Raw genomic sequence first — 27,716 nt, 5'->3', positions numbered from 1 at the left:
ACAGTTCATTGGCAGATAGCCAAGAGTTTTGAAATTGTCCCATATACATGCTTGAAAAGTACATTTTATTTCAGCTCACATGGTACAAGTCAGGCTGTTATGTCCCAGTAGTTAGGATAGTGTTAGTGAGCCATGGCTTCTGGGCTGGTTTATAATAGGCCATCAGATCACGCAAGCTGGATGGTGACAATGAGCATTGCAGCTGTATAATGTTGGTACTCTGAGCAGTATATAAAAAAAAAAAAAAAAAAAAAGTCTACAGACAGAAGTTCTAATATGCTAGCTGCTGCAGCAGCATGAGTCTCATTTTTAGGGTTAGGGCAGGCATTAAAATATACATTTCTGTAGTCTGGGCACAGGTGCAGTTTTACAAGCAGTAAGCCAAGTCTCCAACCTCTTGCTGCAGGTACTGCCATCTTCAAAAGTCTCTGAAAAAGCTTTTACCACCTGGTGTCTGATTACCTTATAAGACTGGCAACACCCCACTTTAACATTTAGGGTAGATTACTAGGATCTCTAGAGGAAATGCCCACTCTTCTGGATACCCTACTCCACTGTTACAGTATAAAAGAAACCCAGATTGCACCACACAGCCTTCTCAAACTTAAAAAGCCAACATATTAAAGAAATTTCAATAGTTTTTTTAAGACATGGAATTTAGCTGAGCACGAGACTGTCTTGCATATTCAATTTAATTGAAACCTTTAACCTTGAAATTCAAGATCTTTCCACACCATGGTCCTAAAACCGAAAAAACCCATGCAGTCAATCTGACAAAAACCCAGGAAGCCAAATTTGACATAAAGAAATAAACAAACTCCCTCCCAACATGCTGCAATACACCAAAAAGCCACATGAGGCCTGCATCGTTTAAAATGTTTTATTATACATAAAATTTAAAAAGCAAAATAAGACAAAAATAAACAAACATTTTCATTGACTTGCAGGAGCATGCACAGTAGAATTAGGATGCCCTCCAGCCAAGATGTGCTTCATGGCGCTCTCAACCTCTCGCTTTGTTATGGTCCGTCTCTTGTTGTACAGGCTAAGTCTAGCAGCTTCAGAAGCTATGGAACCCATTATGTCCTTTGAGATATGGATGCTCTGCTCCTGACCGCTCTGAAAGAAAAACAAAAACTGTTGGACTAAAGATCACCTAAGCACATGGATCACCTGCTCATCTTGTGAAAAACTGATAGAACACAAAAAGGGTCACCCAATGTTCACAGGTAACCTCAAGGTTCTCAATCAATTATTTACATTAAATGTCACTTAATACTAGGACACACAAAATTACTACATTGGGTGCCTTTTGCAATGAAGAGTTCACCTTTGCACAGAACTTTGGCCTTTACTGGTATATTGATGTTCCATCTGTTCCAAGGTGGGTCATTTGCTTACAAATTTTTAGTGTTACATAGGTAACAGCAAAATGGAGAATATTGTAAAGGAGTGTACCAATACCTAAATAGCTTGTGGCCACCCGTTACCATTCGTTCAGATTGACAGATACTGAAGGCAAGATCTCTGCACTAGAGCCCCTCCAAAAGACTGGGATTTTTAGGGTTATGAAAGTCAGCAAGAATGACTTACCTGGTCAGGTCTTCTACAAATCCATTTAAAGTTTGTCATGCAAAATTGCAGTCAAAACACAAGGTGGCTTGCAACAAGATAGAATGCAAGTACATCTCTGAACTCATCACCTCAGGTGTGAACTATGAGGTATCCCAAATCCACCTGAGGGGGTGCAATGAAAAGCCCAGATTTGTTACTGTTGGGACATGCTGGGAGCCACTAGATAAAACTGGCCATTGAAGAAATCTCAGTATGCTGGTACAATGTCAACTATGCCAGCCATCTTACAATAAGAGGAACTTGAGGTCAGCAAGTCTGTCACCTCACACAGATACAAGCCAAGTCATCACAGCCTGCCAGGGACTTCAGAGTCAACATATTTGTGAACCGTGAGAATGACTTCCCAAGAATGAGATCTGGGGATTACAATCATTAATGCTGTTAACTAGTCACAGCAGATCAAGGCAAACCCAGCACACAAGTCATTTATCCCTTCTGCATGAAAAGGTCACAGAAATGTAGGAAACCAAGTGGGGGGGGGGGGACCCACACAAAAAAAATAAAATAAAAAGATACTGAATTATAATTAGGAGCTAGTTAGAAAGTCTGCAGTCACCATGTCATAGCTAAACCATCCCATCTGAACATCAAATTATCAACCCGGATCTTCAGTTTGTCTGTTTAGTGTAGCTCCTACCTGTTTTAATACCCTGTAGATATAGCTTGAGTATTTTGCCCTCACGTTCTTTCCCATGGTCCTTTGAAGTGTGTTCTTGCTCATAGCCTCCATCTTCTTCACATTAACTGGAGAGGACTTCATTCTGGAATTTGTAATGATCTGGTGAAGAGATAATAATGCCTGAGGCACTGATTGGATATTGGCAACAGGTAAAGTACAACAAAGCCCACACTTCTACACTTGCTTCTTGGATCAGAAAGCCGACCATCACACACACTGGCATTTGGCACATCTAAGTACAGTGGGTGAACATTTAACCTCCTTGGGACTTTGTAGTGTCAACTGCACCCATCGGGTGATAAAGATGGAAGCTTTGCCAACCAGGATGACTGTCCAGAGGACATTCAATTTAAAGATGTTCCAGAGTTAGATCAGAGCTCAGCTGAACTTATAGTTTAAGTCTGCAAAACATTTCAGGTAGAGGCATCCTAAAAATTATGTTTAAGCAACTAAAGCCACAGCCCAAGTAAAAGTCTGTCCCCTGCCAGCATGCTGCAGGGAAGGACCTTTGCCAACCAAGTATGGGTCTCTGCAGAGTATGACCTAACGCTCAGAAATTGGCTTGTGCTTCCCAATGATTAAAGAGATCCAATTCATCTAGACTGGCGAGACCCCCCCCCCCCCCCCCCCCCCAAGTTACCTTTCTTCTGAAAACAACTAGTGCTAAAACCTAAAGCCTTGGAAGTACAAGGTTGCATGGCCGCAATACTTTTAGATGAAAATCCCAGGCATAAAACAGGCGTTATGTAAATCTGATAAGGGAGCATCCTTGAAATCCATTGATCGCCCTGCTCTCAGGCAACTGCCTGCCCATACAAGCAGACAGCTATGCAGAGTCTGCAGGAGCCAAAGACTGCACCTACACTCAGGTTGTGGGTGCAATGATACACTTTCAAATGCAAAAAAAAAAAAAAAAAGTGCAATTTTTAAAAAGTGAACCCTTTTAGCCCATGTTCACCCTGAGGACTGGTTTGAAACCAGTCAAGTTCAGAACAGCATTTCAGTTTGATAGATATACACGGGGGTTCATGCAGCAACATCTATTCCAATCACCAAAAGTAATGCAGGAACTACTTTTGGGAATCGGTGCAGCACAGCCATTTCCAGCAGTAGGATTGGATTTGGCATGTCAGATTGCCTACCCCTGCCCTAGAGGAACCCTGGTTAAGAAAGGCTATGATGGGGGAACGCCTGTCAGTTTGTCACCATCTGTACCATTTAAGAGCTTCCTTTACTTCCTGTCCGACACAACAGGAAGCAAGTTTCCACAAACAGGAGATAGACCACTGCAACAAATATTTTTTTCCCTGCACTCAATTTAATGGCATCTACACAGTGATTAGAGAGACTGCAAAAAAAAAAAAAAAAAAAAAAAAAAAAAAAAAAAAGTGTTCCAACCTCTCACCGCCAAATGTTTGGCCTTTCAATATACCTTTAAGGACTTGCATACATAGGTTTGAGCTTGTATAAGCATTGTGTACAGCAAGACTCAAATTGTTTTCAAATCAGGCCAACTACACCCTTTGGACCATGTTACAACATATTTAGGGTTTAACATGCTGCAAACTGGAATCCACAATTCTGTGAACTAAAAGTCCCATCTACCACAACAGGCAAATTGTAGGTTTCAATAACACAAGAGCTGCACTTGAAGAATCTACATGAGTGTGGTGACACACACTTGTTTAGGGCCCAATCACACTAGCTTTGCTTTCTGAAGAGCAATCTACATTCAGAATGCTCTTCAGAGAGCATTTGATAGGCTGCAAGGATACACACCATTTCACTGCCCACTTTAACCCCCCCTTGAACTCTTTACCAGCATGCCACGATTGCAGAGCAGCCCATTCACTTGAATAGGTCACATCCAGTAAGCAGTAGCACCCATTGAAAGCAGTTAGGGGGTGTAATTTCTGCTGTGACAGGTGTATACCCCAAGCCACTGCAGCTAAAGCACAGCTCAGACGCAGGGTTCTACCATTCACTACTGTAAAAAGGAGCCAAGACAACCAGCTCACATGAGAACAGGGTGAGGGAAACTACACCTCCCCCCCCCCACACCCCCCTATTGCAGCAAGTTGGCCTGCGCCAGATTGCATGGTACAAAAACTACCATGCAGTCTGGTTGCAGTGAAATTTGAGCTTATTCAAAATGAATGGGCTCAAAGTGCACTGCACAACAATACTTTATACATGCCTGTGTAATTCCTTGTATAAACCAAGGAATAGGGTAACAGAATTTATTAAAAGCGGTGCTTTAACTACTACAAAGCCGACTGAAAGCCCTGCAAAGGCTTGATTGACAGTCATCTAGAGCCCAGGGAAAAAACCATGCCAAGCTGCGTCCCTCAAGATGCACAAGCATAACAGCACAAATCTTTGCCACCCCCAAAACACCCCTCCCAGCACATTTTTTCTACCCCTCAAATTCCACCCCCCCACCGATCCCAACAGATACCCATAAATCTCCACCCCTAGCAATTCTTAAATGCCGTCCCCCCCCCCCCCCCCCCCCCCAAGTTGCCCTTCTGAGCACAAATCCCCCCACATGAGGGCAGTGCAGCAGACCCTCCTGCCCATCCCAGTACATAAGCCAAATCCCCCCCCCCCAATGTTGTACAAAGCCTATAGAAAAAGGAGGTCATTACCCAACTTTAAAATCCTAGTTGCCTGGCTGACTCACTTCAATACTTGGAAGCACTAGCCAGCTGGCAACTGACCTGAACAGGAGTACGCAAAAAGTAAATGCATAATTTACCAGGTTACATAGTATCAAAGCCAGAACAGTCAGGCAACTGGTATTTTTGGGAAGCCAGCATCAGACAACATCTCATAGCTCCTATAAGTACCAGCCATAAAAACATTCCATTATACAGAAGTACAAACTAACACAGTTTTAAAAAGAAAAATATATATCTAAAAACACACATTATGAGACAAGCAGAAAACCAGAATCCCCATCCTTACCAGAGGTTGCAGCTCTACAAAGACTAAGTGGTCAATGATTCTCTAGGAAGCTGCTCAGGTGATATATATACCCAGTGAGTGACTACTTACCCATGTGGGATGTCTATAGCTTACACCTGATTCTGGTTTCCCATTATGATGTTAAAGCTGCACAGTGGATTTTATTAGCGCTACACTGGAGGTTTTTAGCAGCTCAACCATTCTTCTGAAATATCTTATAATGACTGATCACTAAACTGATTAATAATAAATGGCTCCCAATGGGGTAAGCTAAACAATTAGCACTGCTGACCTGCTAAAGTGTTTATGTATAACCTTCCCATAAACTCAGGAAATCTCTATGCTGCTTATGAATTGCTAAAGCCCCTCAGACAAATGTGGTGCCTTCTGAAGAGCGATTCATTTTGGGTTGCTCTTCAAAGGGCAATTGACAGGCAGCGAGGAGGTTTTATTGTTGTATCACCTCCTCGCCACCTGTCCTAACCCCTTTAAAATGACACCAGCACACCACAAGCATGTTCACTGCATGTGGTTGTGGGGCAACTGTAGGGCACCCACATTCAGTTCGCTGGCTACTAGATGAAACAGCAGTGATGTTTTTTCCATGGCATATGTATACCCCTGTCCACTGCCCTTGGAACATAAGGGAAAATGTTTGGGGGTGGTTCAGTTGCATTTTTACTGCCCCCCTCCCAATCGCAAGTGTAAACTAGGCCTGCTGGTTTCACACGTATGTGGCCGCGATTTCAGTGCGGGAGTCCGGTGCGGCTCTCTTCATCAGTCCTGGGGCATTGTTTGTAGAATGTTGAGGAAAATAATGAATTGAATCCATTTTGGAATAAGGCTGTAACATAACAAAATATGGAAAAAGTGAAGCGTTGTGAATACTTTCCAGATGCACTGTAATCACAATAGTAAAGAATTTTAACTAATCCGATATATATATTATAACAAAAACAACAAATACATTTGGATTCATCTGTGTCATTCAGATGACAGGATGCAAAAATGAATGTTAATTCCTGAAGCTTCCGAAAAAAGATAACTACATGATGAATTGATTCGGTTCCACTTGTTTTTTATTCCAGTGAGCGTAGCGTGAATATTCTAATAAGATTCTATTTGTATTGGGATGAAACTTGAAAGACCGTTCTTTAAAAACGGTCGCACAAAGTTGTCGGAAAATCCGATCGTTCAGAATGAGGTGACGTACAACATGTACTACGGGACTATAAAGAGGCCAGTAGCCAATAGGTTTTGTCTCGTAATTTATTCTGAGCATGCGTGGCACTTTGTCCGTCGGAATTGTCTACACACGATCGGAATTTAAACGATCGGATTTTGTTGTCGGAAAATTTTAGATCCTGCTCTCAAACTTTGTGTGTCGGAAGCCCACACACGATCGGATTTTCCGACAACACGATCCGATCCCATATTTTCCGTCGGAAAGTCCAACCGTGTGTACAGGGCATTACACGTATAGAATATCCAGTAGGGTTTATCCAATAAGGGCAAAAGAAACAAGCCAGTCCTATTAGCCCTTGTACACACGGTCGGACATTCCGACAGCAAAATCCGTCGGATTTTGTCTGACGGATTTCGTCCAAAACTGGTGTTGCATACACACGGTCAGACAAAGTTGTCGGAATATCCGTTCGTTACGACGGGACTAAGATCAGGCTAGTAGCCAATAGCTTTGGTCTTGTAATTTGATCTGAACATGCATGGCACATTGTCCGATCGGAATTCTCTACAAACGATCGGACAAAGTCTGATCGGATCATGTTGTCGGAAAATTTTATAGCCCAGCTCTAAAACTTTGTCCGTCGGATATTCCGACGGAAACAGTCCGATGGAGCCCACACATGGTTGGATTATCCGACAACACGGTCCGATCAGAAATTTTCCATCAGAATGTCCGACCGTGTGTACAGGCACTTAGAGGTATTCTTATAACAAACGCTTCACGAATTTGCATGTCATCCATGCTAATCTTCTCTGTATAGTCTCAGTTTTAGTACATGCCATGCCAAATTGAGCACATTCTAGTAATACTTTCATTTGACACTACAGACTGGAAATGGCTAACATAAAACCCAGAAGCTTCGGTTCTTCGGTGCTTTGTCAGTGTACTATATTCTTTTTGTATTCAGGCGCCGCCCCCCTAATCCACATGCAGGACACTGGGCGCATGGATTCCAATGGAGTGTTTTTTTGTTTTGTTTTTTTAGAAGCACATGATTAGAGCCTAAGGCTTTAATTGGCTTCAGAAAAGGGTGGGCTCAGGGCGCAGAGCACTGCGGCCCGGGCCCACTCAGTTGTATGACAATAGCAAATTAATATTCGCTAATGTCTTCCTGATTCTTCTCCCGGGCCAATCAGGAAGCAGGTCCCGAGACCGACTGGCCAAGAGGAGAAGCTATCGGATTGGCCGCTGAGGAGGAAGAGGGAGGAGACGCAGGGTGAAGCCCGGAGGAAGCACTGCCTGTGACCTAGATGGGGTAAGTAGGGGACAGGAGACCGACTGACGGGGGAGGATTGGGTTGGGTGACTTGGAGGGGGGGGGGGGGGGCAGCAGTAAAAACATACCACCAGCCACCAGTGTTCTGGGTTGTTGTTACTTTTCCCTCCCTTGTGTTGGGGCAAGTTATGTCCCAGAGTGTGCTGACATGTGGTGAGCCGGGAACACAGAAAATCTACTTCCCTTGTCACCTCCTCCCATGCTCACCTCCAGGACTTCTCCCGAGCCTCTCCAATCCTTTGGAATTCCCTACTCCAATCTGTCTGACTATCTCCTGCTCTGTCCACTTTTAGGCGATCCCTGATCTTCAGAGAAGCCTATCCTGCCTCCACCTAACAACTGTACTTTTATTTTCTCCATCAGATCATCCCCCACAGTTATTATCTTTTGTATCACCTGACCCTCCCTCCTAGATTGTAAGCTCTAACCAGCAGGGCCCTCTGATCCCTCCTGTATTGAATTGTATTGTAACTGTACTGCCTGCTCTCATGTTGCAAAGAGCTATGCAGACTGTTGGTGCTATATAAATCCTGTATAATAATAAAAATTGTTATCCATATTTTTATTTTCCTCTCCTGACTTCTTCTTATAGTAACTTAGGTTTCCCTCCCAGAGTTTGGTCACACGTCTAGTCATGAGACGTTGAGGGGGGATTTGGTCTCTTTTAAAGATTAGGAAGATGGTCCCGTGGGGTCAGATGGGCAGAGTTGACCTACAGTAATCAGACATTAAGATAAGCCAGGAAAGGAAAATTATGGGAAGTATGGATAGCAATTTTTTCATAAAATCAGAGGATCTTCTCGGAATGTATGACAAGACTAGGGCTTTGTCTTCCATACTGAAGATGGGAGACTATCAAAAATATAGAGTTATGCCCTGGACACACGACCGGTTTTCCTATCGGAATAAACTCTGATGCCGCGTACACACGACCGGACTTTTTGAGGGACTAGGTCCGACTGACTTTCGGCGGAGTTCCGACGGACTTTCCGAATGAACGGACTAGGCCACACGCAATCACACCAAAGTCTGACGGATTTGAACGTGATGACGTACGACCGGACTAGAATAAGGACGTTCATAGCCAGTAGCCAATAGCTGCCCTAGCATCAGTTTTTGTCCGTCGGACTAGCATACGCACGAACAAATTTCTTGGTCCGGCGGAGTTCCGGTGGAAAAATTTAAAACATGTTCTATTTCTAAAGTCCGCCGGATTTTTGGCAAGCAAAGGTCCGATGGAGCCCACACCGATGGAGCCCACACACGATTCGTTCCGTCGGACCTTTGCTGTCAAAATGTCCGGTCGTGTGTACGCGGAATAAAGTTTTTTCCCGACGGAGTTCCGCTGAAACTGTCTTCCCTACACACGATCACACCAAAGTCCGACCGTCTAGAACGCGTGATGTACAGCACTTATGACGGGACTAGAAAAAGGAAGTTCAATAGCCAGTAGCCAATAGCTTCCGTCTCGTACTTGCTTCAGAGAATGCGTCGTTTTTGGTCCGTTGGAACAGCATACAGACCAGCGGTTTTGGTATTGGGAATTGGTTCAGTCGGAAATATTTAGAACATGTTCCATTTCCGTGAGAATAAAAAAAAAAAACAAAGTCCAGTGAGGCAAACACACGATCGGAATATACGATGAAAAGCTTCCATCAGACTTTTTCTGTCGGACATTCCGCTCGTGTGTACGCGGCATTAGAACTGCAGCATACAGAGGAGCATTGGCAAAGGCACTGCAGCTTCTGCATATAATGCAAATGCATGCAAATAACCCTCTGTTTTTCACGTCAATAGTTAAATAGGGGCTATTAAGTTTTTTTTTCCGCTGGCTAACTAATTTATTTATTTATTTTTCTGTTTGTGACATACCTCCTACTAAACACGTCCCCATTAGAATGTTTCTCTATACTGCAAACTGGGCCTGAAAATGCAACAACCCCACTATAAAAATAGAGAAGCTTTATGCACTTTTTTATGCACTGTTATCTTGAACTTTTGTGAGTTTTGCACAATGAAGCTGCAGTTCTGTAGATGGAGGTGGTTTGCAGGTCGCCTGAAAAACATAACAGCTGTGTGACATTGTGGCCACCATGGCTTCCTGTTGCGTTCAATATTTAGAAGTAGAAAACTTGTTCCCATGGACACTTTTTTTTTTTTTTTACACTTTTTGTTGGTTGCTGTTCTACAATTAAAGAAGTGTTATGTTGCTTGTATCTCATCTCACGACCATTGACAAAATAAATCTCCTCTGTAAAATTTGCTGGACCATCATCACAGGCCGTTGGGTGGTAGCCAGGGTAAATGCACAATATGAAGGGCAGAAAAACAGTTTTGGGTTTGCATTCATATTTTATCCTTGTGCAACAACACTCCAGTTCACCAGGGTTTTGTCCTGTATGTGACGAGACTCCTTGCACAGGACTCTATATACTGATGCATTTTGGGATTGGTGGTCAGATGGCATTGGTGTCTTTATGGGAGTATTGCAGGTTAAGGCATTTTTCTCCTCACATGCGAAAGTGTTCCCACTTCGGGCTTTCACACTGGAGTGCATGGAGCAGCTATTTTAGGGCGTTTTGCAGGCGCTATTTTTAATGCTATAGCGCCTGCAAAACCTCAGTGTGAAAGGGGTCTAACACAGATGATGGGGCACTATTCCCCACAATGACACCAATGATGGGGCACTATTCCTCCCACTGACACCAATGATGGGGCACTATTCCTCCCACTGACACCAATGATGGGGCACTATTCCTCCCACTGACACCAATGATGGGACACTACTCCTCCCACTGACACCAATGATGGGGCATTATTCCTCCCACTGACACCAATGATGGGGCACTATTCCTCCCACTGACACCAATGATGGGGCACTATTCCTCCCACTGACTATACTGATGGGACACTATTCCTCCCACTGACACCAATGATGGGACACTATTCCTCCCACTGACACCAATGATGGGGCACTATTCCTCCCACTGACACCAATGATGGGGCACTATTCCTCCCACTGACACCAATGATGGGGCATTATTCCTCCCACTGACACCAATGATGGGGCACTATTCCTCCCACTGACACCAATGATGGGGCACTATTCCTCCCACTGACTATACTGATGGGACACTATTCCTCCCACTGACACCAATGATGGGACACTATTCCTCCCACTGACACCAATGATGGGGCACTATTCCTCCCACTGACACCAACAATGGGGCACTATCCCTCCAATGTCAGTCACCAACGATGTAGCACAATTCCTCCCGCTGACACCAATGGTGGAGCAATTTCTACTCCCATTGGCCACAGTCCGCCCCCCCCCCCCCCGAAGGACACTAAACTGGCCCTTCGTTTGGAAAGTTTGGAGAACCCTGGGCTAGACTGTTCATTGAGCCAGAAGAGTGCCTGTTGCTGTGTGCCTGGCTGCTATCTCACCAATCTGGAAGAAGGAACCTGGGGAAAATCAGCGAGCTGGTCAGCGCCACATAGAGGTTGGATAAAAGTCTTAGTACACATTTGGTGGTCAACACATTTTTATGGAGGTCTATACATCAGACCAATAAGAGGGACAACTGAGGAGGAAAGAGGGACGGAGGGACGGAGGGACTCTTAAAAAAAAGACAGTTGGGGGGTATATAAAGAATCTTTTGTAAACTGCTGGTGGAATTTTATTTCCTCCACTTGCCTTTCTTACTACAAATCTCCACCATGTGGAATGATCTCTGTTGTAACTTTCAGTTTCATGCTCTCCGGCATTGAATGGGGCTGGGTGTCGGAATAGTTATTACACCGAAAGGGGAAGTACAGTGCAGAAAAATGTACTGAGCTGGCTGCTGCAGTCACATAAAGGGAAATTCCTCCATGCCGAAAGGGACAAGACTTGGCAGACAGCAGCACAGATTACCATTCTACCGCCTGCTTGCTGACCTGTCCGGCTGACTCCGAGGATGGCTCAGAATTATTCAGGTGGGGGCGCCATTCTTTTCACTGTCTGGGGATGCTGAGTGTAGGCTGACCCCATTGTTGTATACAATGTAATTATAGGCAAAAACAAAAATGACATATATTGTGCAGTCTGTCACTACTAGCATTCTTTTTTTGTTTTTCTAACCCCCCCCCCCTCTCTGTAATATAGTTTTATTACCTGTTGATCCTGCCAGTAAGTCTGTTAGTTTTCCAACTTCCAGACCAAGCTGGCAGTTAGAGGGATTGAGACAAACCATTTATACTGGCAGGGGTGCTTATAATGGTCATCATTTATTAATTTATGTACATTTTTATCACCAAATGGATGATAACCAGTGTTAATTTAGTCAAATAAAACAACAAAAAAATTTTAGTCGACTAAATTAATACTATTTTAGTAAACTAAAATACGACTAAAACTAAAACAATTGAGATGGCTAAAATACAGCTAAAACTAAAATGGCATTTTAGTCAAAAGACTAAAATGGGACTAAAACTAAAATGCAATTTTAGACAAAAGACTAAGACTAAAACTAAATAGAAATTTGACTTAGAAACCAGAACACTGGTCTGCAGTGCATGTTCATACCTCCAATACCATCAATAATAACAGATGAGATTTTTTACTCCAGCAGTATATAATGAGTTTGGAAATTGTAGAGAAATGCATTACAGTTTAATTAACCCATTAGCCCTTGTACACACGGTCGGACATTCCGATGGAAAATGTCAGATCGGACCGTGTTGTCGGATAATCCGACCATGTGTGGGCTCCATCGGACTGTTTCCGTCGGAATATCCGACGGACAAAGTTTTAGAGCTGGGCTATAAAACTTTCCGATAACATGATCCAATCGGACTTTGTCCGATCATGTGTAGAGAATTTTGATCAGACAAAGTGCAACGCATGCTCAGATCAAATTCCTACACCAAAGCTATTGGCTACTAGCCTGAGCGTAGTCCCGTTGTAACGAAATAATGCCATCACGTTCTGAACGATCAGATTTTGCGACAACTTTGTCCGACCGTGTGTATGCAACACCAGTTTCGGACAAAATCCGACGGATTTTGTTGTCGGAATGTCCGACCGTGTGTACAAGGGCTTAGATTTTAGACAACTAAAATTTGTTTTATTCAACTAAAATGTCCTGACGATTTAGTCGACAAATGCCGCGTACACACGACCCGACTTCTCGACAGACTAGGTCCGACGGTCTTCTGGACGGACTTTTGGCGGAGGTCCGACGGACTTTCTGAACGGACTGACTTGGCCACACACGACCAGACTAAGTTCAAGGAAGTTCAATAGCCAGTAGCCAATAGCATCCCTTGCATCGTATTTGATCTGTCGGACCAGCACACAGACAAAAACGGTTTTCCCGATTTTTAGTCCGTCGGATAGATTTAAAACATGTTCTATTTCTAGGTCCGTCTGATTTTTTTTTATAAAAAACGTTCGGACTAGCCCACATATACAATCGGATTGTCCAGCGGACTGATTCCGTCGGACCTAGTCTGCCAGAAAGTCCGGTCGCATGTACGCGGCATAAATACGACTAAAACTAAAACAATTGCAGAAGACTAAACTGGGACTAAAACTAAAATGCCATTTTAGTCCTAAGACTAAGACTAAAACTAAATCGAAATTTGCTGCCAAAATTAACACTGGCTGTAACTGATTTAAAAGTTTCAGCTGAAATGATATTATTATACACGATTTATATAGCGCCAACAGTTTACGCAGCGCTTTACAATGTATAGGGGGGACAATTACACAATTACAGTACAGTTCAATATAAAAGGTACAGGAGGGCCCTGCTCATAGAGCTTACATTCTAAGTATATTTTATATATTGTATATTATATATTTTTTGCCTTCCTCTGAATCAACTGTGGGTATAGAATTGTATATATGGAGGTTTTCTATTTGTGTGTGTTGTTTTTTTTGTTTTGTTTTGTTTTAAATTTTTTTTTTTTTTTTACGTTGGTTGAACTAGAAGGTCTTTTTTCAACCAAATTAACTACTTCAGCTCCGAAAGATTTACCCCCCCCCTTTCATGACCAGGGAATTTGTTCGCGTTACGGCACTGCGTTACTTTAACTGACAATTGCACGATCGTGCGACGCTGTACCCAAATATAATTTGTGTCCTTTTTTTTACCCCCCCCCCCCCCCCCACAGACAGAGCTTTCTTTTGGTGGTATTTGATCACCCCTGCAGGTTTTTATTTTTTGCGCTATAAACAAAAAAAAAAGACTGCCAATTTTGATAAAAAAACAACAATATTTTTTCCTTTCTGCTATAATACATATCCAGTAAAAAAATCTAATTAGGCCAATATGTATTCCGCTATATGTTTTTGGTAAAAAAAAAAAAATCCCAATAAGCGTATATTAATTGGTTTGCGCCAAAGTTATTGCCTCTACAAACTATGGGATACTTTCATGTAATTTTTATTTATTTATTTAGTAGTAATAGCGAAGATCAGCGACTTATAGCAGGATTGTGACATTGCAGTGGACAAATGAGACACTTATGCCCCGTACACACGAGTGGAATTTTCGTCGGAAAAATCTTGGATGGTTTTTGCCGACGGAATTCCACTCAAGCTTGGCTTGCATACACACGGTCACGTAAAAGTTCACGGAACTTTCGACCGCCAAGAACGCAGTGACGTACAACACTATGACGAGCCGAGAAAATTAATTTCAATGCTTCCGAGCATGCGCCGAATTGTTTCCGAGCATGCGTAGGAATTTTGTGCATCGGAATTGGTACAGACGATCAGAATTTCCGATCGGAACTTTTTCCGACCGAAAAATTGAGAACCTGCTCTCAATCTTTTGCTGGAGGGAATTCAGCCAGCAAAAGTCCGATGGAGCGTACACACGGTCGCATTTTCCGACCAAAAGCTCTCATCAGACTTTTGCTGGTGGAATTTCTGATCGTGTGTATGGGGCATAAGGGGTTGATTTACTAAGGGCAAATCCACTCTGCACTACAAGTGCACCTGGAAGTGCAGTCGCTGAAAATCTGAGGGGAAGATCTGAAATCGGGGAAGCTCTGCTGATTTAATCATGCACAAGCTAAAATGCTGTTTTTTATTCTCCTCACATATCCCCCTTGGATCTACAGAGACTGCACTTCCACGTGCACTTGCAGTGTACTTGTAGTGAAAAGTGGATTTGCCTTTAGTAAATAACCCCCCCATGACACTTTTTGGAAACCAATGACACCAATACAGTGATAGGTGCTAAAAAAAAAAGGACTGTCACTGTACTAATGACACTGGCAGGGAAGGGGTTAACATCAGGGGCAGGGAAAGGGTTAACATTAGGGGCAATGAAAGGGTTAAATGTGTGCCTAGGGAGTGCTTGTTAACGGTGTGGATGTTGCGTGTACTATGGGAAGACAGAGATCTGTGTTCCTCCTTAGCAGAAATACCGGATCTCTGTCTTCCATTGCCTCAGAAGGGCGAATCTGACTTGTTTACATAGGCAGACTGCCTTTCTGCCCGGAAATGATTGGCGGGTCCCGGCAGACATGGGGTCTGCCGGACCCACCGATTGGCTCCCGCTGTGTCCAATCACAGCGAGAGCTGGCCACTCTGCAGGAACGCAATTTCACCTATAGGAGCCGCTGCCCCGCAGTACATGTAGGTGGGGGTTGATCGACAAGAGTGGTTAAAAGCTAAGGTCACCTTTTCCAGAAAAACTCTATTCAGTCAGATATTAAAAATGTGTGCAGCATTGTAAAATAATCATTTCATTTTATTCTTTTACCTGGAGGCCATTTTGGGCCCCTCAGAAGCCTGGTTGACCACTTGATATCCCGCCCATAGTCAAATGACGTCCCCAGGAGGGATCTTCCTCCTGGGCGGGCGTCATATGACATCCTAGGCTTCCCGGCTGTCTAGGGGGCTCGCCCCCGCAACGTCGATCAGGAGCCAGTGCGCGAGATGTCTGCTGGGCACCTGCGATTGTCCGATAACAGAGCAGGACCGTGGATCTGCATGTGTGTAAACACCCGCATCCATGTCCTGTCAGGTGAGAGACCGATCATCTGCTCCACGCCGATCGGTCTCCTCCCCTTGTGAGTCCCCTCCCCCTACAGTTAGAATCACTTCCCTAGGTAACGCACTTGATCGCCCCCTAGTGATTAACCCTTTCCCTGCCAGTGTCAGTAATCGGTGCATTCTAATAGCACTGATCGCTGTATAAATGTAAATGGTCCCAAAATAGTGTCAAAAGTGTCCGATGTGTCCACCATAATGTCGCAGTCACGATAAAAATCGGAGCTCGCCACCATTACTATTTGAAAAAATAAATAAATAAATAAAAATTCCATAAATCTATCCCCTATTTTGTAGACGCTATAACTTTTGTGCAAACCAATCAATATACACTAATTGCGATTTATTTATTTTTTTTACCAAAAATATGTAGAAGAATACATATCGGCCTAAACTGAGGAAAAATTTGTTGTTTTTTTTTTGTAAATTGCAATATTTATTATAGTAAAAAGTAAAAAATATTGTGTTTTTTTTTTTTCAAACTTGTCACTCTTCTTTTGTTTTATAGCGTAAAAAATTAAAAACCGCAGAGGTGATCAAATACCATCAAAAGAAAGCTCTATTTGTGGGGAAAAGAAAGATACAAATTAAATTTGGGTACAGTGTTGGCCTGGGCAGGAAGGGGGTGAAAATGCCCGGTATTGAAGTGGTTAAAAAAAACCCTCCTTCTGGGATGGAAGGAGGGGGATGACCGGAAGGAGGAGGATGACAGCACCGAGGGCGGTCCTGTGTGTCAGCTCAGGATGTGACCATAGACCAGGCTAGCTATGGGGCTGTAGAGAGCGCAGTGATCTCTAGCAGTCTCATACACTATACCAAAAATCCACCGAACCCATTTTCGAAAAACGAACATTCGGCCGTGAGAACAAACAATAGTGCCATCATGTAATGACCGATAAATCATTCAGTTGACCTAAATGAATTCATTATTTAATTTTTTTAACATGTACCTAGTGCAAACAGTTCGGATGGGAAACACATTAACCTTCGTTCGGCAGAAAATTTCCTAACTTCTTCTTCGTTTTTTCGGCTCAAAAACATCACAACGATTAGCGATTTTGTGCCCATTAACTGGCCAAAAAATGAACGAACTGGCCAAATAACCGAATTTCAGACGATTTTTCGTATAGTGTATGGCTAGCATTACTCATCCCTAGTCTCTATTACAAGGGATGTTTACATTCATTGTAATAGGAATAAAAGTGAACAAAATAAAAAAATTAAAGGGACAGTGTAAAAAAAATGAATAAAAAAACCCCAAAAAAACGTAACCTTGGTATGAGAGCGTTTTGCAAGACGAGCAACATTTTTTGTTTTAATACATTTTGACTTGATATACAAGTAGCGTCATGTCACAACTGAGTATAAAAGAGAAGAGAGACGCCTCTAAATGTAGCAATATGGTTACATGTAATGAAGGTACAACATTTTAGCAACATATTGCTACACTTAGCCCTTGTACACACGGTCGGAGAATCCGTCGGAATGTGTCCTATCGGACCGTGTTGTCGGATAATCCGACTGTGTGTGGTATGCATCGGACTGATTCCGTCGGAATATCCGTCGGACCCAATTTTCCAACATGTTGGAAATATTTTTCGACCAACTGGTTCGATCGGACATACTCCGATCATGTGTAGAGAATTTTGATCGGACCAAGTGCCACGCATGCTCAGATCAAATTCCTACACCAAAGCTATTGGCTACTAGCCTGAATGTAGTCCCGTCCTAACGAAATAACGTCATCACGTTCTGAACGATCGGATTTTCCGACAACTTGGTCCGACTGTGTGTATGCAACAGTTTCAGACACAATCCGTCGGACAAAATCCGTCGGACAAAATCCAACGGATTTGGTTGGCAGAATGTCCGACCGTGTGTACAAGGGCTTAGAGGCACCACTCTTCTCTTTTATACTCTGGAGCTCCTGCTGGATTTTTGGGGGGTCATAATGTTTTGGCTGATCATGGGGGGGTCATAATGTATTGACTGATCTTGAAGGGGTCATAATGTTTTGGCTGATCATGGGGGGTCATAATGTTTTGGCTGATCATGGGGGGGGCATAATGTTTTGGCTGATCATGGGGGGGCCATAATGTTTTGGCTGATCATGGGGGTTGTCAGCTTTTGTCACCTCCCACTCTAGTTTTGAACATTTTGCCAGTCATTCCTATGTCCTCCTTGTGGAAATAACATGGTGTGGGTGGATTTCTGCCAGTCACGGGCTACGTCACGTCCCCCCAGCCTGTGTTTTGGAATAGGAGGTGAAGCCTCCATCGATCTACATGTAATATCCCGCCCCCCATTGTTGGTTAGTGGGCAGGGAAGAGGAGAGAGGGGGCGTGAGCTGTCATTTACCACTGACTATACGCCCACATGTGTGACTCTATAGTCACTTGGGCTACTCAGATGTGATAGGGAGGAAATGCTCAGCATAGAAACTCACTGAAAACTGAGCATGTGCAGAGCTGCCAACACTGAGCTGCAAAATCCCCTAGCTGAATTGAGGACATGGACAGAAGGGGGAGACAGAGAGCAGCAGGATCAGCAAGGTTTTTTGCAGAATTCGGAAAAGGAATCTCATAGTTACTGAGTGAGTATGAACAGCATGTAACACACCATTTATTCATAGTTTTTTATGATGTGAGTTTAGGGACACTTTAAACAAAAGCTTCACCTAACTGTAAAGGCTAAGGGCACCTTTTTTCTTTTGAACCATTGCACCAATGTTTAGGGCCACATTCCGCAGCCCCACCCCCACCCTCAAACCACCCCCCTATTACCTGAATCATAGGGTTCTTTCCCTAGCAGCCTTTTATTTTTTTTATTTTTTTTGGCGTTGCTGTGCTTGGCTCCTCCCACACAGCCGCATCATCCAATTCCAAGGATCTGTGAATGAAAGACTACAGGTCCTATCTTTCACCATGGAGGTAGTCCACAATGGAGTGCAGTGGTGTCACCGCCCCCTATAGTCCATTGTTTACTTCCTCCAGTCCCAAAACTGGAGGACTGTACTGCCCTGTACACACGGTCGGAAATTCCGATGGAAAAAGTCCGATCGGATTATGTTGTTGGAAAATCTGATCGTGTGCTGGCTCTATTGGACTTTTTCTGTCGGAATTTTCGACAGAAAAAGTTTGAGAGCAGGATCTAAAATTTTCCGAAAACAAAATCCGATCAGACTTTTTCCGATAATGTGTAGAGAATTCCGACGCACAAAGTGCTATGCACACTCAGAAAAAAATTGGAGACGAAAGATATTGGCTACTGGCCTCTACGTAGTCCCATCGCACGTTTTGTACGTCACCTCGTTCCGAACGATCGGATTTTCCGAAAACTTTGTGCGACCGTGTGTATGCAAGACAAGTTTCGACCAAAATCCGTCGGAAAAGATCCGACGGATTTTGTGGTTAGAATGTCCAACCGTGTGTATGGGGCATACTTCCGTAAGGACCTGGACTGGAGGAATAGTCTGCAGGGGCCTGCGCTCTGATTGCAGTTTCAATGCTTTGCAGGTCCCAATGAAAATAAAAAATGATAAAAAATGTTTTCAATATGGGTGCATTTATTTTTTTTTTTTTTGGGAAGTATGGCTAAAGACTAACTATAGGCAAAACTTTTATTTTTTTTCATTTTAGAGTAAGGAAGGGTTATATGCCTTATTTATTTATTTGCCCTTTGTGTCCTATTAGCCCTTGTACACACGGTCGGAGATTCCGACAACCAAATCCGTCGGAGTAATTTCCGACGGATTAATTCCAGAAGAGGTCCAGAAGTGATTTTGCATACACACGGTCGAACTAAGTTGTTGGAAAATCCGATTGTACATAACGTGATGACGTTATTTCGTTATGACGGGACTACGTTCAGGCTAGTAGCCAATAGCTTTGGTCTAGGAATTAGATCTGAGCACGTGTGGCACTTTGTCCGTCGGAGTAGGCTACACATGATCGGAGTATGTCCGATCGGAGCATTTTGTCGGAAAATTTTACTGGCAAGTTGGAAAAGTTGGTCCGTCGGATATTCCGACGGAAACAGTCCGATGCAGACCACACACAGTCGGAATATCTGACAAAACGGTCCGATAGGAAACATTCCGACGGAATCTCCGACCGTGTGTACGAGGGCTGAGGGAGATTTCCCTTCACTTCCTGTCCCATAACCAAAACAGGAAGTGAGAGGAAATTTCTCCAAAGCGCGACAATCACTGGTTGTCACCAGAACTAGTGTCCCCATTGGAAGATTTCCCCTCTATTCCTATTGTGATAACCGAAGATTTGGGATTTTCTTTCACTTGCACTCTCAGTGATAATGGAAATAGAGAGGGTGAATCTCCCCAACAGGGACACACACACAGTAATAAAAACCTGACAGGGTTCTAATTCCTCTCCTCTCTATGCAAAAGGTAAACAAATTGCTTTTCCTTTTAGCTATACTTTAAATGTGATGATAAGCTATAATTGCTGTTATCATTTGGGCTTACTTTAAAAATTCCCTTAGGCTCTATTCACATTTGGTGTTTTGGGCAGAATTGCTGCGTGATCTCAAATCGCGCTACAATCGCAAAACGTACGTGCGACTACTGCCTTTCATTTTTAATGGCACCTAAAATGCAGTGCAGTTTTGCAGCAATTATCACTTGATAAGCCGTGCGGCAAACACACAAAGCAGGGGCTCCACTTGGGCGACAAGCTTTGTATGTTGCGGTTTGCTGCGATTGCATGCGTGATTTATTGCGCAATAATAGCGGTAGAACCGCGCTGCGTTTTAGATGTTGTTGAAAATGAATGGCACCCAAATATGCGAGATCGCAAAAACGGCAAATGTGAATGGAGCCTCGCTGCAGTTAAACCTACAAATAAGATCACATTGTTTTCACTTGTACTGTATTCTGATGACAGGACTTTCCAGATATTCCTCTTTCTCCAACCCCCTCTACAGCTGCTTCTGCCAGAGGCCTCCACCAAACATTAGGTCGAATCAAAGGCATTTCCTGCAAGAAGATATTTTTAGCCCTCCAGTAAAGAATACTGTTAATACTACAACCAACAACTTTATTTTAGACAATTATATACTTCCAACCTTGTGGTAAAAATATAGGGAAGGTCCTTTTCTGTTCCAGCATGACTGTTCTTCCAGTGTACAAATTCAGCTCCATAAAGATATGGTTTGATAAATCTGGCGTGGAGCAACTCAAGTCGCCTTCAGAGAGCCCTGACCTCAACCCTGCTGACAACTCATGGGGCGGACTGACAACTCATGGGGCCCCCGGGCAATAGGAGATTACGGGGCCCCCAGGCAATCAGAGATTATGGGGCCACACAGTATACACACACACACACAGTATACAATCACACAGTATACACATATATGTACACACAGTATACACAGACATGTTTCTATTGACTGAGAAGGTACTGGAGAGGTGGGGCAGCTATAATCTCTGGATTTTTAGACCAAAATTATGTCGGTAAAGGACATTTCAGAGAAAGATGTAAAAAAAATATAGATTTTTACATACTGTCCCTGGTTTTACTGAGTCTGGCAACCCTGATGGGGCCCCTTAGTGGCTCGGGGCCCTCAGGCAGTGCCCGAGTGGCCGAATGGTCAGTCCGCCCCTGCCTACTGAACAACTTTGGGTTGAATTGAAACAAAGTCTTCTCAACTGGCATCTCCATGAAGGCATGGTTCGATGAGTTTTGTGTGGTGGAACCCGAGTGTCCAACACAGAGCCCTGACCTCAACCTTACTAAAAGTGATTGTAAGGGTTTTTCTTTTTTTTTAAGTAACAAACATATCATACTTACATCCACTGTGCAGCTCGTTTTGCACAGATTGGCCCTGAAACTTGTCTTCTGGGGTCCCCCAGCGGCTCTCGTCACATCAGATAACCCCCTAGGAGAAGCGCTCTCCCGGGGAGGGTCATCTTGCGGACATACTCCTGAGTCCAGCATTTGTGTCCATAGACACGAATGCCGGACTCGGTCCTGCCCCCCGGCGCTCGCGTCATTGGATTTTATTAGCAGTAGCGGGAGCCAGTGGCTGCACTGCTATCAATCTATCCAATCAAGAGCCAGGGCCCAGTGGAGAGAAGGAGCATCTCCGTCGACAGAAATATGAGGCTCAGGTAAGTAAAACAGGGGGGCCGGTCACTGCCAGGTGTTTTTTCACCTTAACGTATAGAATGCATTAAGGTGAAAAAACGCGAGGGTTTACAACCCCTTGAACACATTTGGGATGAATTGGAACAAGCAAGGTCTTCTCAACCAACAGCTCCATAAAGACATGGTTTTAGTTTGGTTTGGAGGAACTTGAGTGTTCTGTACAAAGAACTGATCTCAACCCTACTAAATACCTTTGAAATGAATTGAAACCATAAAGACATGTTTGGATGAGTTTGGTAGGAAGGAACTTGAGTGTCCTGCACAAAGCTCTGATTTCAACCCTACTGAACACCTTTGGGGTGAATTGTAACAAGCCAGGTCTTCTCAACCCACATCTCCAAGACATGGTTGGATGATATTGGGTGGAGGTACTCAAATGACCTTCAGAGCTCCGGCCTCAACCAGACTGACCATATTTGGAATGACTTGGAACACTGATTGTGAGCTGGGTCTTCTCATTCAACATCTTCATAAAGACATGGCTTGATGTTTTTGATGTGGGGGAACTCAAGTGACCTTCAGATCCTTGACCTCAACCCTACTGAAACCTTTAGGATGAATTGCAACAAGTCATGTCTTCTCAACCAACATCTCCAAGACATAGTTTGATGATATTGGGTGGAGGAACTCAAGTGAACTTCAGAGCTCCAACCTCAACCCAACTGACCATATTTGGAATTAATTGGAACACTGATTGTGAGCTGGGTCTTCTCATCCAACATCTTCATAAAGACATCGTTTGATGAGTTTGATGTGGGGGAACTCAAGTGACCTTCAGATCCCTGATCTCAACCCTACTGAAACCTTCAGAATGAAGAACAAGCCAGGTTGTAATAGAGCATATGATCAACTGTCACTCCATTTTGTAATCTTCCCTCCTTTTTAAAAGCTTGTTTTTAAAGAATGTGCGTGCCTTATCTTACACTTCTTACTCGTAATGCCGCGTACACACGGAAATTCGGCTAGCAAAAGACCGATGAGAGCTTTTCATCGGAAAAAAAAATCGTGTGTATGCTCCATCAGACTTTTGCTGGCTGAATTCCCGCCAGCAAAAATTTGAGAGCATGTTCTCTATTTTTCTTTCTGTCGGAAATTCCGATCGTCTGTGGCAATTCCAACGCGCAAAATTCCGACGCATGCTCGGAAACAATTTGACGCATGCTCGGAAGCTTTGAACTTCATTTTCGGCTCGTCGTAGTGTTGTACGTCACCGCGTTGTTGATGGAATTTGGTGTGACCGTGTGTAGGCAACACAAGCTTGAGCGAAATTCCGCAAATGACGCATACACACGATTGGAATTATGGTCGAGAAAAGCTCTGATGGTTTTCCCGACCATAATTCCAATCGTGTGTATGCGTCATTTTTGTTTGAGCCAAGTTTTAATTAAGAACTTTCACTGTATGACTCATTGTGTTTAGGCTGATTCTCAGAGTCTATGCAGATAAGCTATCTTTGTAAATTCATTTCAGCTGCCTAAAACTAATGATGAACTAAAATCTCTCTGTAGAAACCTGGTTAACCCTTAGAATCTTAGGAGCGAGTTTACCCCTCCCCTGTTTCGCTGTAACTCACATATAAAAGATATCATTCTTAATAAAGAGTTCAGACTCATTTTGCACACTAAAGCTGCCTGTTGTGTGTGTGTATCATTGGGGTCTCCAGAATTCTGATGGGGTCGCTGTGGATTACCAAGGGAGGGTGGTCGGCTGTCCAGTAATCTATGCTATCACAGGTCTGAGTTTGATGTGGGGGAACTCAATTGGCCTGTACAGAGCCTTGACCTCAGCCCTACTAAAACCTATGGAATGAATTGGAACAAGCCAGGTCTTCTCAACCAAAATCAACCTAAAGACCAGTGATGTAAGTAACTCAGTTAAAATAAATGGAGTTACGTAACGCAGTTACTTTAGAGGGTAACGAGTAATCTAACTGATTACTCTTCCCCTCATGGTAATGCAGTTCCCATTACTTGGGCGGCGTTACCGCAATTACGTCTACCGCTGGACTTTTGAAATGAACGGACTTGCCCACACATGGAGTAAAGTCCATTCATTTTGAATGTGAATCCAGGGAGACGGGACTAGCGAAGGAAGTCAGTCAATGTCGCCGCCTCCATCGGTGAGATTGACACCTCACAAGCCCCGTCGCCTGGTATGGATTTAAAGGGGAGCGAAAAAACGGCGTGGGGTCCCCCCAAAGTCCATAGCAGACCCTTATCCGAGCACGCAGCCCGGCTGGTATGGAAAGGGTGGGGGGAAGAGCGTGCACCCCCCTCCTGAACCGTACAAGGCCGCGTGCCCTCAACATGGGGAGGGGTGCGGCCCCCCCACCCCAAAGCAACTTCTCCCCATGTTGATGAGGACAAGGGCCTCTTCCTGACAACCCTGGCCGTTGGTTGTCGGGGTCTGCAGGTAGGGGGCTTATCAGAATCCGGGAGCCCCCTTTAATAAGGGGGCCCCTAGATTCCGGCCCCCTACCCTATGTGAATGAGTGTGGGGTGCTATCTTCTGCTCTTTTACTAGCAGAGGAGCTGCCCGGGGTCTTCAGGGCCGGAGAGATCGAAAAGGAAAGAAGGAAGCAAGCAAGGAAGAGGAGAAGGAGAATGGGACAAGACCCCCAAAGTCGCGGGCCTGGTACGGTTCGGGGGGGGGCGCTCGCTCATCCCCACCCCCTTTCCTGACCGGCCAGGCTGCATGCTCGGATAAGGGTCTGCTATGGACTTTGGGGGGACCCCTACGCCGGTTTTTTGGCGTAGGGGTTCCCCTTTAAATCCATACCAGGCGACGGGGCTCGCGAGGTGTCAATCTCGCCGATGGAGGCGGCGACATTCACTTCCTTCGCTAGTCCCGTCTATAGAATATTTTAAAAAAAGTCACAGCGCCTAGAGGCGATTCAGTTCGCATTGTGCGCTATATAAGTATTTCATTCATTCATTCATTCAGTTACTTTGCTGAGCAACTAATTACTTTTCCAATGTAGTAACTGAGTTACTAACGCAATTGCTTTTTGGGAGAAGTAATTTTAAAGGGGTTGTAAAGGTTTGTTTTTTATTTTCTAAATAGGTTCCTTTAAGCTAGTGCATTGTTGGTTCACTTATCTTTTCCTTCGATTTCCCTTCTAAATGTTTTTTTTCTTTGTTTTCTTTGTCTGAATTTATCACTTCCTGTTCCTCCTCAGTTAGCAGTTCAGTAAGCTGTTCTGGCTGACTAACCATCGCTCGGATGATGGTGTGAAGTTTACTGAGGAGAAACAGGAAGTGAGATATTCAGACTAAGAAAAAAAACATTTAGAAGGGAAATCGAAGGAAAAGGTAAGTGAACCAACAATGCACTAGCTTAAAGGAACCTATGTAGAAAATAAAAAATGAACCTTTACAACCCCTTTAACTTAACTAATTACTTTTTTAAAGTAAGATGACCAACACTAAAGACATACAACAAGTGAACCCCAGTCTAGGCAGACATCTCATAATATATCCCACCTGCTGATGCGTGTTCGATTTGTTCCATCCTAAAGACATGGTTTGATGAGTTTGGTGTGGAGGAATTAAAGTGACCTGTACAGAGTCCTGACCTCAACCCTACTGGACATCTTTTTAATAAACTGAAATGCTGATTGTGGGCCAGGTCTTCTCATGCAACATTAGACCCTGACCTCAGAAATGCTCTTATGGCAGAATGGGCATTCATTCTCACAGACATACTCCAAAATCTTGTGGGAAACCTTCCCAAAAGGGTGAAGGCTGCTAAAGCCACGAAGGAGGTGCTAATTCCATATTAATGGCCATGGTTTTGGAATGGAATGCCCCCCCCCCCCCCCCAAGCCCATACAAGTGTAAAGTCAGGTGTCCACAGACTATTGGCCAGATAACGCATCTCTTTTTTTTGTAATAATAATTACGTAATAATAAAGAATGACTGGTAACACAGATTCAGTTGCAGCAATCCTATGCCTGTGGTTAGTATAACGCCACATATTTGTATTAGTTGGCTGTTTTTATGACTCTCCGATGTTGTAAGCGTCACCTGATGCAGAGTTTGGTATAGGAGAAATGTGACATGTAGTTCCCTGTTTGCTTATTTGCTAACAGTAAGGGAATCTGTTGCTCATCTTACATACATGTTCAGGCCATTCTTAGGTAATTCATATGTAGGTTAATGGTCGTAGAGAACATTAAGGAAAACTTTTATGTGTGCATACTTTCAGGAATGCAGTCTGCTTAAAGTACATGACCTTTTCAGCATACATCCAGGTAAAAAGATCCTGAGTTTTCAGATTGCAAGTCTATACCTGCTGCACGGTGATTGTGCTTTGCTTTGCTTAGTTGGTCAAAGATTGTTTCAAATCTTTTATTTAGTCAATGGACATGGTCCAAGGACACATAACATTGTATAAACATATTGACATACAGTACAACGCATTGTTGATGCAGGAACTTGAATACCGAAAAAACAAAAGACATTATACCCACTAGGTGTCCAAGACGTCATTTATATTCCTGGCAAGCTATAGGGAGGCATAACCTCATCCAATGACAGCTGATCGGTTACCGGCCTTTTTTTGTTTTTCTTCACGCAAAAAGAATAAAGCTGATAGCCGGCTTTTGTTAGAGGGACATCGGTCCCCTAAGTGTGCCAACCAGTGCCATCTATCGCTGCCAATCTGTGCCCATCAGTGCCTCATCATTAGTGCCTCCTGATTAGTGCTGCCTATCAGTGCCCATCAAGAAAAGACAAAACATTTGAGTTTGTGCGGGGGGCATTTTCGGTGAGAGAGGATTTGAGCTGGGGTGTGGAGGGGGGGGGGCAAAGATTTTTGCTGGGAGGGCGGATTTCAGCAGGGGACGGATTTGTACGGGGAGGAGGGGGAATGTATGCTTAGGGCAGTGTTTCTCAATTCCAGTCCTCATGGCCCACTAACAGGTCATGTTTTCAGGATTTCCCTCAGATGAAACAGCTGGGGTAATTACTAAGGCAGTGAAACTGATCAAATCACCTGTGCAAAATAATGGAAAGCCTGAAAACATGACCTGTTAGTGGGCCATGAGGACTGGAATTGAGAAACACTGGTTTAGGGGATGAGCATGCAGATTAGTGCTCAACTTTATTTATTTTTTTGGAAGGAGGGGATTTTTGCAGAGTCTAGATGACTTTGTCCCGACACTGACCTTAGGTTCACACTTCTGCGTGTGGCTGTGGGTGCGGGAATCTCAGCGATAACCACCTGCAGTGAAAGTGCAGTGCTCTATGGAAACGTGCATTCTGAATAACACCCCCACATGTGTAAAATCGCAGTGCCTAAAAGACCATGCAATTTACCCGTGAATACGTTTTTTGGAAAGGTGCATGCACTTTTTTTTTTTGCGGAAAGGCAGGCACGACAGCCCAATCCAACGCGGCACGCACAAAACGCATAGGTGTAAACCTAGTGTCAGGTAAAAAAACATCCTATATTTAGAACCACTTAAAGGCCAATGTGAAAAAAATAAAAATAAATGTGTTTGTTCTTTTTAGACTCACCAAGGAATCGGGGATATGGAACTATTGAAAGGGCCAAAGATGACAGGGACAGAACCTACCTGGATGAAAAGATTCCGGTTCCCACCACACACACGGTAAGCACAATCATCGTATCTGTAATATTCTGAGCAACCAACGAACATCCTGACATCAACCATGTGAATCCAAGATCTGGTTAAT

At 43.8% G+C, this 27,716-nt stretch overlaps 2 protein-coding genes, 1 long non-coding RNA gene and 1 pseudogene across 3 annotated transcripts in view; 2 read left to right on the top strand and 2 right to left on the bottom strand.

Moving 5' to 3' along the window:
- Positions 1-27,716, top strand: part of LOC143923946 (uncharacterized) — a 281,712-nt gene that overhangs the window by 160,838 nt on the left and 93,158 nt on the right. The gene's annotated exons all lie outside the window — the stretch shown is intronic.
- Positions 867-27,703, bottom strand: LOC143923945 (histone H2B.1/H2B.2-like). Its single transcript, XM_077447893.1, has 3 exons — positions 27,596-27,703; positions 2,273-2,413; positions 867-1,119 (listed from the first exon to the last, which is right to left on the bottom strand). Exons 1-3 carry the CDS (start codon positions 27,692-27,694, stop codon positions 934-936), a joined length of 426 nt encoding a protein of 141 aa, XP_077304019.1. The 5' UTR covers positions 27,695-27,703; the 3' UTR covers positions 867-933.
- Positions 7,230-7,321, bottom strand: LOC143925841 (U6 spliceosomal RNA; annotated as a pseudogene).
- The window catches only part of SLC11A1 (solute carrier family 11 member 1), a 106,281-nt gene continuing 90,180 nt past the window's right edge, over positions 11,616-27,716 (top strand). Inside the window, exons 1-2 of the mRNA XM_077447892.1 lie at positions 11,616-11,780; positions 27,531-27,631. Of these exons, the coding sequence (XP_077304018.1) occupies positions 11,762-11,780; positions 27,531-27,631 (120 nt within the window). The 5' untranslated portion in view covers positions 11,616-11,761. The remainder of the gene's footprint in view (positions 11,781-27,530; positions 27,632-27,716) is intronic.

The sequence above is a fragment of the Lithobates pipiens genome, unplaced genomic scaffold (genome assembly GCF_037356315.1).
Source record: "Lithobates pipiens isolate NorthernLeopardFrog02 unplaced genomic scaffold, aLitPip1_a1.2 Scaffold_22, whole genome shotgun sequence".
In the NCBI taxonomy this organism is placed as follows: Eukaryota; Metazoa; Chordata; class Amphibia; order Anura; family Ranidae; genus Lithobates; species Lithobates pipiens.
This window is presented reverse-complemented; position numbering and strand designations above follow the sequence as displayed.